Consider the following 15,220-nt stretch of genomic DNA (forward strand, 5'->3'; position numbering starts at 1 on the left):
GGAGGTTGAGCCCAGGGAAAGTGGAGGGAGAGATGGGGGATGAGGAGGGGACGGCGTTGGGGACCAGGAGGGCTGCTCCCAGGGAAGGCGGGCGGCAGCCTCGGTGGTCTTCCCGCGGCCGGTGCCAGCCGTTGGACGCCTCTGCCGACACGTTCCTGACAGGCGCAGGGGCTCTCTGATGCAGATAGCGGGTGCCCTGGGCATGGGCCCCTCCACCTGCGAGGCGGCCCTTCTTCCCTTCGCACCCCCAGATGTGGGTAAAGATTCAGGAGATAGGGGAAATCGGAGTTGTCTCCCAAGGATCTTTTTGAGGAAAGGAGGCTGAGGTCTTGGCTCCCCCTAGCCTGGCCTCAGCGCCTTGGCTCTAGTGAGGTGCCGGAGACGGGCGGGAGCTCTGTAGGTCACATGTGCACCACGCCACCCAGGGCCCGCTGCCCTGCCCCTGCCCTGAGCTGGGGCGGCCACAAAGCCTTAGGTGGCCGAGAGCCCGCCCAGCTCTACCTGACAGCTGGGTGCCCTGTGGGGAGGGCAGCGTGAACACTGGGGAGCCGTTTGTGTCTCAGGACTCAGAGAGGCCACAGTGGAGGTGACTCTGGAGGTGGCAGGAGGCTGAGCAGGGCCTCGGGAGCAGGGCTGGGCGGGATGACCTGGGCGCTGTGGCGGGCACTGCGTCGGTGGCAGCGTGTTCTCCAGCCGCCCTTTCATGGTGGGTGGCAGGTGCCTCGCCTTCAGTCTAAAGCAGGGAGCTCACTCCCTGGGCTCAGGGACTGGGCTTCTCGTTGGCAGGCCGAGGGGCAGCCGGAGCAGTCCTGCTTCCAGCGCCCAGGGAGGCCCACCCTAGCCCTGCTGCCCCCACCCAGCAGGCAGGCCTGGCCTGGCCCATTCCTGAGCTCCCGGGCAGGGTCAGGTGAGGCCGGGCTGCGGCGGTGGGAGTGAGAATCCACGGTGCAGAGCGTGTGACGCCTGAGCGTCCTCATGATTTCTCTTCTGCTTTTAGTCACCACGTGCTGCGCTTTTCCGAATCGGACAGATGAGCAACGTGGAGCTGGATGATGAGCTTTTGGACCCGGTGAGTTGGGGGTGCTCCCTGTCCTCCCGCGGAGCTGCATCTTAGCAGAGGGTGACCGGGATGGGCAGGGGCGGAGTGGCAGGGAGATAGTGGGACCCAGAGCCTGGGCTCAGGGAAGACTTCCCCGGGGGGACGCAGCCCCCGAGGCCGAGTGAGCAGAGGCAGCTGGACCAGCAGCCAGGCGGAAGTGCTCTGAGACGGAGGAGTGCAGGGCGCCAGGGACCTGGACAGGGGTGAATGGGCTGTGCGGGGCCAGGAAGCCAGTCAGGACGGCAATGGCAGCATGGGCAGCGAGGGGGCTGGACCTGGCTTTGGGACAGGGCAAGGACAGGGATCTTGGGGGAGCAGTGAGGAGCGCCAGGAGAGTGAGAGGGGGCTGGACGCTCTCTGACTTCAGAGGGCAGGGTTTAGATGTTCCCGTGCCAGTGGCTGCCCCGGGAGTCCTGAGCTCAACAGCATCCTTCCCCTCGGGGGCATCTCCAGCCGGCCTTGGTTTGTGCCTCAGCCACCGGTGAGGCTGGGAGTCCTCCGGTGCCGGGAGCCATTCGCTCATCCGCTCATCATCTCTGGGGAGATGTCTGTGCGGATCCTGTGCACGTGCGTTTAGATTAGCCAGTGGAACTTCTGTTGAGATGATCCTGATGTTGGCGACACACTAGGCACCCTCCTCCTGCCCATCAGGCCCCATCCAGCTCTGCCCTGGGCCACGTCAGAGGCTGAGGCGTCTCAGTCCACCTGTCCGGGTGTTCTTTAGCCTTGCGTCCCTTTGAGCTCTGCTGCTGCAGTCGCCCCGGAGGCTGGCGCCGTGCTCAGACGCTGTCCTGCACAGCCAGCAGCCCCTCTCCCGGGGCTGCCCTTCTGATGTGTTTGTGCTGCCTTTGGAGTCACAAGGCCTTGGGAAGATGTGTTTTGTGGCCGTGGATGCCTTCAGCACTGCCTTTTTGGACTTCAGAGCCTTTGCTCTGGTGTCAGCTTTGGGAGGAGCAGGAGTTAGGAGACAAGGGAAAAATTGAGCATGTGAGATTCAGCAATCGGTCACTTTTGGCCTCAGGCGCTGGAGTGGGTGCCCAGCCGGCCCCACGTGTGTTGGTTGTGCCCCTTTTTAAACTGAGTTTGTTGTGTTTGTACATGAGCTGCAGGGGTTGTTTATATATCGATGTAAATCTCTCATCCAGTACATGATTTATAGAAGTTTTCTCCCATTCAGCGGGTTTTCTGTTCACTTTCTCAGTGGTGTCTTTTGATGCTTAAATTTTTTTAATTAAAAAAGTTAGGCCGGGCGCGGTGGCTCAAGCCTGTAATCCCAGCACTTTGGGAGGCCGAGATGGGCGGATCACGAGGTCAGGAGATCGAGACCATGCTGGCTAACACGGTGAAACCCCGTCTCCACTAAAAAATACAAAAAATTAGCCGGGCGAGGTGGTGGGCGCCTGTAGTCTCAGCTACTTGGGAGGCTGAGGCAGGAGAATGGCGTGAACCCAGGAGGCGGAGCTTGCAGTGAGCTGAGATCCGGCCACTGCACTCCAGCCTGGGCGACAGAGCGAGACTCCGTCTCAAAAAAAANGCCTGTAATCCTAGTAGTTTGGGAAGCAGACGGATTGCTTGAGCTCAGGAGTTCAAGACCAGGCTGACCAACATGGTGAAACCCTGTCTCTACAAAATATATAAAAGTTAGCTGGGCCTGGTGATAGGCACCGGTAGTCCCAGCTACTTGGGAGGTGGAGGTTGCAGTGAGCTGAGGTGGTGCCATTGCACTTCAGCCTGGGTGACAGAGTGAGACCCTGCCTCAAAAAAAAATTTTTTTTTTCTGGTCAGGTGTGGTGGTTCACACCTGTAATCCCAACACTTTGGGAAACCAAGGCTGGAGGATGGCTAGAGCCGAGGAATTCGAGATCAGCCTAGGCAACATAGTGAGACCCTGTCTCTACAAAAAAAAAGAAAAAAGAAAAAAAAACAAAAATTAGCCAGGTGTGGTGGTATGTGCCTGTGGTCCCACCTACTCAGGATGCTGAGGCAGGTAGATTGATTGAACCCAGGAGGTTGAGGCTGCAGTGAGCCATGATCACACTGTTGTACTTCAGCCTGCATGACAGGACCCTGTCTAAAAAAAAAAAAAAGTAATAATTATTGTTTTTTTTGAGATGAGGTCTCACTGTGTTGCCTAGGCTGGATTTGATCTCTCAGGCTCAAGCAATCGTCCCGCCTCAGCCTTCTGAGGAGCTGGGACCGCATGCGCTTCATACCCAGCATGGGTTGGATTGCTGAAGTTCAGTTAATCTGTTTTTTCTTGTGTTGCTTGTACTTTTGGTGTCGTATCTAAGAAAACATTGCCTAACCCAAGAGTATGACGACTGACCCGTGTTTTCCTAAGAATTTTACGGTTTTAGGTGTTTCATCCCTTTTGAGTTAATTTTTGGATGTGGTGTGAGGTAAGGGTCCAACGTCATACCCTCCCTCCCTCTCTCTCTCTCTTTTATTTTTGAGACAGGGTCTCACTGTCACCTAGGCTGGAGTGCAGTCGTGCAATCTTGGCTCACTGCAAGCTCCCCCTCCCAGGTTCAAGGGATTCTCCTGCCTCAGCCTCCCAAGTAGCTGGGATTACAGGCACCTGCCACCACACACAGCTAGTTTTTGTATTTTTAGTAGAGACAGGTTGTTGTCCAGGCTGGTCTCGAACTCCTGATCGCAGGTGATCTGCCTGCTTCGGCCTCTCAAAGCGCTGGGATTACAGGCGTCAGCCCCCGTGCACCACCTGCAGTTCTCTCGCTGTATCCTCGTCCTTGGCGTTGGGATGCTGACGGCCTTGTGTGTGAGCTGAGAGGGGCCTCTCTCCTTGTGGCCTTGTCAATCATGCTTCTCTCTTTGCCTTTTTCTGCCACAGGATATGGATCCTCCGCATCCCTTCCCCAAGGAGATCCCACACAACGAGAAGCTCCTGTCCCTCAAGTATGAGGTGGGCGTCCTCCTGTTCTCCCTGACCCTGAGACCTGGCCTCTGTGCCCTCCAAACCCATTCCCGGTCTCCTGTGCCCGCACCCGGGGCGTCGGGTCGGTGCTGAGTGCTGCCCCTGCTGTCCCGGCCTGCAGAGCTTGGACTATGACAACAGTGAGAACCAGCTATTCCTGGAGGAGGAGCGGCGGATCAACCACACGGTGAGCTGGACGCCGCTCCCTGCGGGGTCCCAAGGTGCAGGCGCTGGTGCTGACTGGGCCTGGGTCTGCGACACGCCTCCTCCATCGTCCTCTGACCCCGCCTCCGAGGCCGGTGGGTTCCTTTGGTTTCTGGAGACAACGGGAGGGTCACGGTCACCGTAACCGAGAAGGCTGCTCCTACCGCCGCCAGATGCAGTGCCCGGCATAGCAACCACTGGCTGTGAAGTTGTTGGGAAGTCGCCCACTTCCCCGAGTCACCCTCAGGCCCCGGGTGTGCTTCGGATGTTGGCCAGAAACTGCCCTTTGTGGGACTCAGCGCACAGTGCATGCTGGGACCTTCATAATCCCAGGGCTTGCAGGTGGTCTGGGCAGTCCTGCTGCTGCCAGAGCGACCTGCGCCGGGGCCCTGCTTGACCCTTGCCCTGACCGCACCCCTGCAGGCCTTCCGGACGGTGGAGATCAAGCGCTGGGTCATCTGTGCCCTCATCGGCATCCTCACGGGCCTCGTGGCCTGCTTCATCGACATCGTGGTGGAGAACCTGGCCGGCCTCAAGTACAGGGTCATCAAGGGCAGTATCCTTCCCAGCATGGCGGGTGCAGGTTGGGGGTGGGGCGTGGCCTGGGCTCAGTCCCGGGCAGAAGTTCTGAGCCCGGCGTGTTCCAGTGCAGGTGGAGGTGGCCTGGCCAGGCTGGCTGCGTCCCTGTCATGGTTGGGCTGTGAGATGTCTCTGGGATGTCCAGGGAGCGTCATGGCTCCACCAAGCAGAGTGTTGTCTGCCAGGCTGGGCCATGGGGCAGGGCCGGGGTCCAGGGTGGGTGGTCCTGACGGGGAAGCAGCCAGCCCTCCTTGATGAACCCCAGATATCGACAAGTTCACAGAGAAGGGCGGGCTGTCCTTCTCCCTGTTGCTGTGGGCGACGCTGAACGCCGCCTTCGTGCTGGTGGGCTCCGTGATCGTGGCTTTCATAGAGGTAGGTGCCCCAGCCGTGTCGGACCCCACGAAGGATTGGGGGGCTTGGCGAATGGGCGGGAACCTCTGCAGCTCACCCACCCCCACCATCACGTTGGCTGAGAACCTGGGCACTTTCTGGAATCACGCGGTCCAGACTCACAGCCTCAGGAGGAGCAGACACACCAGGGCCTCTTCACCCCCAGAGCCCCGGGTGCTGCTCCTAACCCAGCAGCACAGGCCTGGGCACCGTCACCCCGCTCCGCCCCTCCTGGAGCCTCCTCACTCCGCCCTCCTTGCATCTCCACCTCCGCCCCCACCACGTCCTTGATCTGTGCCTGGGCTGGGAAGAGTGAGAGCAGCTACCCTCACGACATGAGGCCCCTTCCCTGAGGCCCTGATGTGTGTGCTGAGCTCCCCGGCTCCTGGGGCTCCTGGGCCTGTGGGGCTGGGTCTATCTCAGCCTGGCCATGACCCGCTCAGCCGTGCTTCCCGTTTTTCAGCCGGTGGCTGCTGGCAGTGGAATCCCCCAGATCAAGTGCTTCCTCAACGGGGTGAAGATCCCCCACGTGGTGCGGCTCAAGGTGAGGGTGCGGTGGCCCTGGGTGCGGGGAGGCCCTGGCTGGGCGGGGGGGGGCCTGGCTTGGGGGGGGGGGGGCGGGCCCTGGGTGGGTGCGGGGGGGGGGCCCTGGCTGGTCAGGGAGGCACCAGCTCTTTGCTGGTTCAGGAGCAGCTCTCTTGTCTGCCCGGCTTCCAGAACTGGCCTCGGCCACCTTGCGTGCTGGTGGGCTGGCTGGGTGTAAAGGGGTCACCGTTTTTTTTTTTTGAAAGTGGTAACAGCTGGTATGTGCGCATATTAAATTACATTAAAAACGAGTAAGCGGTGCCGAGATGCTCGTCTGGTGTGTGTACCGCCACAGCTGTGCAGTGCGTCTGTGACTGCGGAATGCATGGCGGCGACTGACCGTGGACGCTGTCGTCATAGTGGGCGTGTAGCGTTGTTTCCTGCTCTCGGTTTGCCTCATGCTCGTTTACACTTGGTGTTATCAGAGCGTCTGGTTCTGGAGGTGCTGGAGCCCTGACCCGGTTCCACCCAGTTCCGCTGTGGTTGCTTCTGTCGGTGCCACCAGCGTTCCTTAGCCTGAGACTTGCCGGAGCCCCGTCCCATCTGGGGAGGGGTGGGCAGTGTGGCAGCCACCCCCTGGGGGTGCTTCCAGGGCCTGGTCCCCATGGCCAAGGAGTGGGGCCAGTATGTCCCCTCTGGTGAAAGCTCCCAGGCGACCTTGGGGTGCCCTTGCCCCGTGGTGGGAGACCAGGTTTACTGGAGCAGCTGGGAGTGCCGACCGGCCTGTCACCCACGCCAGGCTGGCCTGAGCCTTCTGGGATGTTGCTCTGTACCTTTTGTTGGCTGAGGGTTGCGTTTGCTTTCCTCAGCGTCTTTAACATAACATAGAGCCCTCCCCGACACCCCACACGCTCAGCGCCCTCACGTTTGGGGTCTGCGCCCTCGTGGCTTCTGGCCTGGGGCGGGGAGGCTGATGATAAACACCTTACACACCACCTCGGGTGGAGAGGATGAGGCCCCCGGGGGCGGGGAGCGGCTGGGAGGGCCATCGTGGAGCTGCAGGTGACCACTCTTCCTGTGCCGGGGCATATGAGGGGCCTCGGGGCCTCGCTAGGCGGGGCTCGTGGGAATACCTCCCCTGTGCTGGCCACGCTGGCCGAGGCAGGACACGCCTGTAGGACGGGTCGGGCGACCCAGCTCTGCCTCAGGAAGGAAGGAAAGGAAAGAGCCCCTTCCCTGCTGAATGCCGAGGCCGCAGAGGGCGGGACCCCCAGTGAGTGTGGGGGCTGCTTGGCTGCTGTTTAGCGTCCACTGTGGCCATGGGAGACCCAGCCCTGGGCGTGCCAGCCCCTTCCTGGATGTCCCATGTCCCAGCCACCCTGCCTGATCGGGGCTGTGCGTGCTGTTTTATGGCTCAGGTCCAAAGACGGCACCTGCCCTTTCATCAGAGGCCGTGCGTCTCCCTGTGTTTCAGACGTTGGTGATCAAAGTGTCCGGTGTGATCCTGTCGGTGGTCGGGGGCCTGGCCGTGGGAAAGGTAACAGAGTGCCCGTGGCCCCGCCAGCTGGAGCCTGAGGCCACCGGGCCCGCGAGGGCCGCCACAGCCAGCTGTGTCTCTGAGCACAGGTCCTTCTGGTCTGCAGGAAGGGCCGATGATCCACTCGGGTTCAGTGATCGCCGCTGGGATCTCTCAGGGAAGGTCAACATCACTGAAACGAGATTTCAAGGTGAGTCCTACTCTCTCCACCTTGTGTGGGTGGGCTCCAGATGCCATGGGCACAGGCACGGGCGCCACTCCGGGAGATGGTCTTCCCTCAGCACCCCCTGGCCGGAAGCCCCAGCCCTCTCTGAGGACAGCCTGGCCAGTGGCTCCCAGAGCCAGCGGGCACAGTCCCTGCCCGGCGAGGCCTCCGCACGGCCCACTGCTTCCCTCCTTGGGTCCCCTGCCACACGCGCATTTGTGTTTCCCGTGGGAGGGGTCTGTGGCTCCAAGCGGCTGAGTTCTCAGAGGAGCATAGAACCTGAAAGCAAGTGTGTCCACCTGATGTTTATTTGTCAGGACACACTTTGGAACACTTTTCCCCCCAGAAGTCGCCACATTGGTGAGGATTGAGCTGCATTTGGATGTGAATGTATTTTTCTTTCTTTCTTTTTTTTTTTTTTTTTTTTTTGAGATGGAGTCTTTCTGAGAATCTGAGGATTCTCCTGCCTCAGTCTCCCGAGTAGCTGGGATTACAGACGCCCGCCAGCACACCTGGCTAAGTTTTTCGTTGTTTTAGGAGAGATGGGGTTTCACCATGTTGGCCGGACGGGTCTCAAACTCCCTGGCCTCAGGTGACCCGCCCGCCTCAGCCTCCCAAAGTGCTGGGATTACAGACGTGAGCCAGCACGCCCAGCCGTGTGTGAATTTAGAGGTAGGCAGCGTTCCCACAGTACAGACATCAACAGCAAGGCTGGGTTTCCGTCCATGCGGTTTTCGGTAGAGGGTGGAGGTTTTCAGAACCTCGCGTGTGCTGGAAAGTTGAGCTCCTGGCTGGGTCTTTCTGTGTTTCCCTGGACTGCCAGTGGCTGTGCCGACCCTGCTGTGTCTTGCCGTGGTCTGCAGCGCGGCGCTCTTCAGGAATCAGAGCTGGTGACTCGGTCGTCCTGAAAGCCCCTTCCCCTGAGCAGCCCCTGTCCTGGTGGCCGCTCTGCCTTTCTGAGAGCTGAGCCCTCGAGGAAGCTGCCCCAGCCCTGGGTCTGTCTCTGTTGCAGATCTTCGAGTACTTCCGCAGAGACACAGAGAAGCGGGACTTCGTCTCCGCAGGGGCCGCGGCCGGAGTGTCAGCGGCGTTTGGAGCCCCCGTGGGTGAGGAAGGCTGTGCCTGGTCTGGAGCTTTGCCCTCACCCTGTGTGTTGGAAGAAACGGTCTCCTGTCTGTAGGCCCAGTACCCGCTGAGGGTGGGCAGAGGCTCGGAGTCACAGCCGGGGCATTTGGAAGCAGCCAGCAGCGGCTGGCAGTGTGCTCGGGCCTGGCCCTCGGACCTCCCTTGGGGTTCCTCTCTGTGTGGCTGGGGCCTACCCCAGTAGCTTCTTTCTGACATGGTCTGGGTTTCTTGGAGCCTGGGGGCGGGAGTTGGTGGTGGGCATGGTGCCCTGTGTCCAGCTGGCACCTGATCCGGCCGCCTGCCTTCCAGGTGGGGTCCTGTTCAGCCTGGAGGAGGGTGCATCCTTCTGGAACCAATTCCTGACCTGGAGGATCGTAAGTGCCTGCTGATGGCTGCCTCCCCGTCAGGGTGCATGCTGCACTCTCAGTCCCCACCATGGGGTCTGCCCTGGGGCCACCCATCAAGCTGCGGCTGGACCTGGACCCCCTGTGGGTCTGTCAGGCCCTGGCCCTGCCCAAAGCGGCGGTCGTGCCTTTGCTGCCCAGTTCGCCCTTGGTCCTGGGCACCATTGGCAGCCCCAGGTGGCTCCCGGGTAGGGGATCAAACAGGCAGGAACCCAGCCCTGCTCCACCTTCCCCTCATGCTCTCCAGTGGCAAGTTCAGAGAGGGTTGAGCCCCTCCTTGCCCGGCACAGTGCGCCCGCCCCTCGCTCCAGCCCCTTCCCTTCTGCCTTGGGCGGGGTCTGCAGACTCCTGGCCCCCCGGCTGACAGGAGGGGTGATGGTCCCTGCTGGTCCGTGGGCCTTGGGCTGGAAGCACGGCTCTGAGGGCGCTGGTTTCCTGCTCTCTATCGCAGTTCTTTGCTTCCATGATCTCCACGTTCACTCTGAATTTTGTTCTGAGCATTTACCATGGGAACATGTGGGACCTGTCCAGCCCGGGCCTCATCAACTTCGGAAGGTTTGACTCAGAGGTACCTGTCCCATCGCCCACCTCGCCCACCTCGCGTCCTGGGCCGGGACCCTGTTTGCTTAAGGCCCAGGTTGAGGATTTGGTCCTTTAGAAAACTGGCTCACAGCTGTGGAGCCAAGCTCTTGTGCGAGCTCCAGGACCCTGAGGGGCTGCAGGAAGACACCCCAAGCTGCCCTCAGGTCAGGGCGCCATGTGACCAGCAGGGCACCTGGGATGTCACACAGTTGCTGCATGAATGGGGCCTCCCATGGCCTGGGGGCACGTGCAGCAGCCGCTGTGGGGGCAGGTGGGCTCAGGCAGCCTGGGGCCTGGGCTGGAGAGCCTCCCCGTGCCATTGACAGGACGGCTCTGTGCACAGGAAACTGGGGGATCACGGGCTGTGTTCCCAGTGCCTGGGGCCCTCCCCGCCCCGGGTGCTGAGGGTGGCAGGGTGTCTGAGAGCTTCCCTGGCCGCCACACCAGGCGGAGGCCAGGCCTGCTCAAAACACCCAGCGTGTTTCCCTCGTGTGGACTTCCGCGGCCTGCGTGGAAGGGCGGGAAGGCACTCTGTGGCTACGGCTCTCTTGCGATGGTGGTCCTGAGTTTCAGCAGAAAGGAGCTGTGGGCCTTTTCCCTCACATCCTCTGCCTTCTCCCTCTCTCTGCACAGAAAATGGCCTACACGATCCACGAGATCCCGGTCTTCATCGCCATGGGTGTGGTGGGTAAGAGCTGCCCCCAGCTCTGCAGGGACGGCCTGTGGGCCTGGCTCGGCTGGACTAGACGCCATGGTTCCCTGGAGCCTGCCCTCATGCCAGGGCCACCTGGGGGCCTGCTTCTTCAGATTTTTCCATGGGCAGCACGCTTGGGGGTGGGGAGCCAAAAGCTTCGCTTCTGTGGCTTCCTGTTGTTTATCTCTCTGTTGGCACAAACCACAGGGCTGCAGGGATGGATGGGTTTTCCTCTAAGAGGTAGAATTGGTCCCACCAGCGTTTATTGCTCTGCACGACACCTTTTCCCTGAAGAAAGGCGGAGCCTTTGAGAAACAGCGCCCCCAGCCCTCAGGGTGTGACAATGGGGAGGAAGCATCTTACCTGGACCCCTAGCCCCCTGCCGTCCTCTTGCCTTGGCAAACCCTCGAGCTTCTGCTGCCATCTGGGAGCTGGAGGGCAGAGGCCTGCCCCTTTCCTCCCGTGTCGCTGACTGGCCTTTCCCCTGTCTGCAGGCGGTGTGCTGGGAGCTGTGTTCAACGCCTTGAACTACTGGCTGACCATGTTTCGAATCAGGTGAGAAATCGCGTTGCATATCGTGTTGGCAGGCGTGGCCACACAGGCGCTTTGAAAGCGGACATGGTGGCGTGGGGTTGACACTCCGAGGCCACAGCCGAAAGAAAGGCTGTGTGTGCAGCCTCCTGCCTGATGGTTTCCCGGTGGAGCTGCTCAGGGGAGATGTGTTCTGGGGCCTGGAGGGGACGGACTGGCCCGAGGCTGGAGCGTGAGGGCTCTGGGAGGACAGCCCCTGGGTAGGAAGTGAGGCCCTGCCTGGGATTGGGCCTGGGCAAGGCATGCCCAACCTTCACCCGGCTCTGCCAGCTGTCCTGCTCCCGGCCTCTTCCTTCTTGGTCTGTGCCAATTTCAATGCTATCGGGTGCAGCCGGGGCACGGGGAGCGCCACTTCCCACGTGTTGGGAGGCGTTGCTGCTGAGGAGTCTTTACCCCAGGGAAGAGGACGAGCCCAGGACATTCGGGCGTCTGATTGACGATTAAACACCGGCCTGGCCCAGCGCGGTGCCTCACGCCTATAATCTCAGCAGCACTTTGGGAGGCCGAGGCAGGCGGATCACCTGAGGTCGGGAGTTCCAGACCAGCCTGACCAAGATGGAGAAACTCTGTCTCTACTAAAAATACATAAACAAAATTAGCCGGGTGTGGTGCCAGGTGCCTGTAATCCCAGCTGCTCGGGAGGCTGAGGCAGGAGAGTCGCTTGAACCCGGGAGGTGGAGGTTGTGGTGAGCCAAGATCGCGCCATTGCACTCCACGCTGGGCAACAAAAGCAAAACTCCGTCTCCAAAAAAAAAAAAAAAAAAAAACCCCGGCCCCCCCAGTGTCCTCCATCAGGGACTTGGGTTGCCATGGGAGCTGCGGAGGGGCCGCACTGCCGTCCTGCCTGCCATGCAGCCTGACTCTTGATTCCAGGTACATCCACCGGCCCTGCCTGCAGGTGGTCGAGGCCATGCTGGTGGCCGCCGTCACGGCCACGGTCGCCTTTGTGCTGATCTACTCGTCGAGGGACTGCCAGCCCCTGCAGGGGGGCTCCATGTCCTACCCGCTGCAGGTGGGAAGCCGGGCCCAGGTGGGGTCCAGCAGGCAGGGCAGCCACAGGGCAGCCTCCAGGAGCCTTGCTTAGGCCACGGGAGGAGAGCTGCCCACCCCACCAAGTTCCAGAAGTGCACAGGCTGGCAGGTCTCAGAGGGGGTTAGTCCTGTCCACCCAGATCTGAGGAGGCCAGGTGTCTGCCGAGGTGCCAGGGGAACAGGCGGTGGTGTGGCGGCCAAAGGCTCCCCCCAGTCCTCTTCCCAGAATGGCAGCCTCATGGGGCGAGTCTCAGAAGCCTGGGGACACCGTAGATGTGAACCCGGGAGAAATGCAAACCTCCGTCCACAGCCGGGCCTGTGCCTGGTGCTCCCGGCTCACCACAGTCCGTGTGTCCGTCCACAGCCGGGCCTGTGCCTGGTGCTCCCGGCTCACCACAGTCCGTGTGTCCGTCTGCACTGTGACACGGTTGCCTGTGCCTGGTGCTCACGGTTCACCACAGTCTGTGTGTCTGTCTACACCGTGACACGGTTGCCCTGGAAAGCACCGTGCCTAGAGGAACCACACGTGAGGTCACGTGACGTAGCCCCGTTAACGTGAAACATCCACAACAGGGAGAGCCTAGAGGCCCAGCAGAGCAGTGGGTGCCGTGCCGGGAGTGGGCAGGGCGGGGTGAGCTGACGGGACAGGTGCGAACCGTTAGAGGCGTGGGAGGCTGGGGGCTGTGGGGTTGACCAGCCTTGCTACACTCTGCTCCAGCCCCGTGGACAACAACCCCAGTGTTGCTGGAGCCTGGGAGGCTCTGGGCCTGGGCCTGTGTCACTGGGGCACCGACAGCCTCTTCTAGGAGCTTGTGAGCACCTGGGCCCACCTTCCCCAGCTCCAGGGATGGACAGCCCCCCAGCCCCCCAGCCCAGGGTCCTGCTGACCCACCCCCAGGGCTGGACATGGCTCTGGAGCCCTGCTGGGCCTGGGCCGTGTGTCCTTCCCCTCCGTGACCGTGGCCCACCCGATGTGTCCTCCTTCCCTCTGTGACCGTGGCCCGCCCGATGTGTCCTCCTTCTCTCTGTGACCGTGGCCCGCCCGATGGCGGGGCCGTGTGGTCTTGCCCCGATGTTGGCCAGGCACAGAGTACACGGCCTCTTCATGGCCCCGCCAGGTCTGTGCCTGCGACCCAGCGGCCCGTCTCCCTCCCAACACGCACTCTCTCCTGACCCCGCAGCTCTTCTGTGCAGATGGCGAGTACAACTCCATGGCCGCGGCCTTCTTCAACACTCCGGAGAAGAGCGTGGTGAGCCTCTTCCATGACCCGCCAGGTGTGTGTGGGCAGTGCCGCCGGGCAGGCCCCGGGACCCGGGCATGGGCGATGCCTTCTGGCTGAGTGTCCCCTGTGGGCCGAGGTCGCAGCCCCGGGCTGGGGGGTCATTCCTAACATGGATGATAGCAGGGACTCGCTCCTGTAATCCCAGCACTTGAGGAGACCAAGGCAGGAGAATCGCTTGAGCCTAGGAGGTTAAGACCAGCCTGGGCAACTTAGCGAGACTCTCTTTGCCAGAAAAGCAAAACTGCCCGGCCACAGTCGTGTGCCCACAGTCCCAGGTACTCGGGAGGCTGGGCCAGGAGGATTGCTTGAGGCCGCAATGAGCTGCGATTACATGACTGCATACCAGCCTGGGTGACAGAATGAGATCCTCTCAAAAAAAACAAAAGAAAGCCCAGCCTGGTGACTGCCACACCAAGGCCACGGCCTGGCCTCGCCCGACCACAAGGGTTTCATGGAAGCGTAGCCCGTGGCCTTGGAGTGCCGGCCTTTCACCTCTGCGATGGTGTCCCCTGGCAGCCTCGCCCAACCCATGCACAGTGCAGTGCCAGCTGCTGCAGGAAGGGAACACCAGATTGTAGGGGGCACCCTCTTCCCAGAGCCAGGCTGCGAGCTGCACCATAGTGCCCACCATGGAGTCTAGACCCGGCTCTACTGTGTGTCTGGTGCCTGGGCTGCCCACCTGGACACGGCTCCTGCTGGCATCAGGGCCTCGAAGAGCCTCTTGCCCTGTGGTCCCACGGATCGTTGCAGCCTCTCTGCTTCCCAGGGAGGTTGAGAACAGGGAGCCTTCTGGGGACCACTGGGCTCGGGAGCTCAGGTTGCTGGGCTCCTGGAAGGTGACTGTGAGGCCCAAGACTGGGCAGCGGGGCAGGGCGGTCCTGCGGAGGGCGCGAGTCATGTGGAGGTCCCATCAGCCCCTCTTCTTTTCTAGGCTCCTACAACCCCTTGACCCTTGGCCTCTTCACACTGGTCTACTTCTTCCTGGCCTGCTGGACCTATGGGCTCACCGTGTCTGCTGGGGTCTTCATCCCATCCCTGCTCATCGGGGCTGCCTGGGGCCGGCTCTTTGGGATCTCCCTGTCCTACCTCACGGGGGCGGCGGTGAGTGGGGCTGGAGGGGGAGGCTGTGGGGCCCTGCAGCGGAGCCAGGTCTTGCGGCCGTGCGGACCGGAGCAGGGATCCCAGGGCAGGACAAAAGCATCGTGCCTCGCGTTGTTCACGGGCCGTGAGCGTTGTCCTGCTGTGGTGACAGCACGTGTACTGTGGCAGCACAGCCTGTGTGGAGTCTGAACCAGGCAAAGGTTGGGGGTGGAGGCTTATGTCCTCCTTTTTGAGAATGTGATAAAAAGCATGGGTGATTCTGGGCTGCCATAGAGCTGTTTCTAGGCTCCATGGGGTGGACGCCCGCCCAGGGTTGCTCTCTGGGAGGCCGGGCGCCAGAGCCGCATCCGCTGCCCGCCAGACCTTGGCCTCTGCGGGCCTTCCTTCTCTGCCTGCCTCCGCTGGGGCTGGGTTCCTTTGTATGTCTTCTGTTTCTCATGTCGGTCGCTTAAATAACACTGAACACCTGTAAGAGGCCCTAGCAGGAAGCGCCCTCCGGCTGCCCAGGCCTGCGCGCTTTGCCCGTCTCCGGCTGCCCAGGCGTGCGCACTTTGCCCGTCTCCGGCTGCCCAGGCGTGCGCGCTTTGCCCGTCTCCGGCTGCCCAGGCCTGCGTGCTTTGCCCGTCTCCGGCTGCCCAGGCCTGCGTGCTTTGCCGTCTCCCTGCACACAAGGATCTGGTTTGGTTTGTTTTGCTTTTTAAAATTGAGACATGATTCACATACCATAAAACTCAATCGGCCGGGCGCGGTGGCTCAAGCCTGTAATCCCAGCACTTTGGGAGGCCGAGACGGGTGGATCACGAGGTCAAGAGATCAAGACCATCCTGGCGAACACGGTGAAACCCCGTCTCTACTAAAAAATATAAAAACCGGGGCCGGGCGCGGTGGCTCAAGCCTGTAATCCCAGCACTTTGGGAGGCCGAGACGGGCGG

General features: G+C 61.4%; 1 protein-coding gene across 2 annotated transcripts in view; it reads left to right on the forward strand.

Annotated features, from left to right (window-relative positions):
• CLCN7 (chloride voltage-gated channel 7) overlaps positions 1–15,220 on the forward strand; it is a 29,838-nt gene that overhangs the window by 9,602 nt on the left and 5,016 nt on the right. Inside the window, exons 2-17 of one of the 2 annotated variants that reach the window (XM_025370395.1) lie at positions 998–1,069; positions 3,951–4,022; positions 4,156–4,221; positions 4,662–4,794; positions 5,083–5,192; positions 5,674–5,754; positions 7,210–7,272; positions 7,379–7,462; positions 8,490–8,583; positions 8,912–8,976; positions 9,458–9,574; positions 10,222–10,276; positions 10,777–10,837; positions 11,747–11,885; positions 13,086–13,179; positions 14,119–14,288. In XM_025370395.1, the coding sequence (XP_025226180.1) occupies positions 998–1,069; positions 3,951–4,022; positions 4,156–4,221; positions 4,662–4,794; positions 5,083–5,192; positions 5,674–5,754; positions 7,210–7,272; positions 7,379–7,462; positions 8,490–8,583; positions 8,912–8,976; positions 9,458–9,574; positions 10,222–10,276; positions 10,777–10,837; positions 11,747–11,885; positions 13,086–13,179; positions 14,119–14,288 (1,476 nt within the window). The remainder of the gene's footprint in view (positions 1–997; positions 1,070–3,950; positions 4,023–4,155; positions 4,222–4,661; positions 4,795–5,082; positions 5,193–5,673; positions 5,755–7,209; positions 7,273–7,378; positions 7,463–8,489; positions 8,584–8,911; positions 8,977–9,457; positions 9,575–10,221; positions 10,277–10,776; positions 10,838–11,746; positions 11,886–13,085; positions 13,180–14,118; positions 14,289–15,220) is intronic. The other variant, XM_025370396.1, reaches the window with a different exon arrangement.

Source organism: Theropithecus gelada, chromosome 20 (genome assembly GCF_003255815.1).
Source record: "Theropithecus gelada isolate Dixy chromosome 20, Tgel_1.0, whole genome shotgun sequence".
NCBI classification, from domain to species: Eukaryota; Metazoa; Chordata; class Mammalia; order Primates; family Cercopithecidae; genus Theropithecus; species Theropithecus gelada.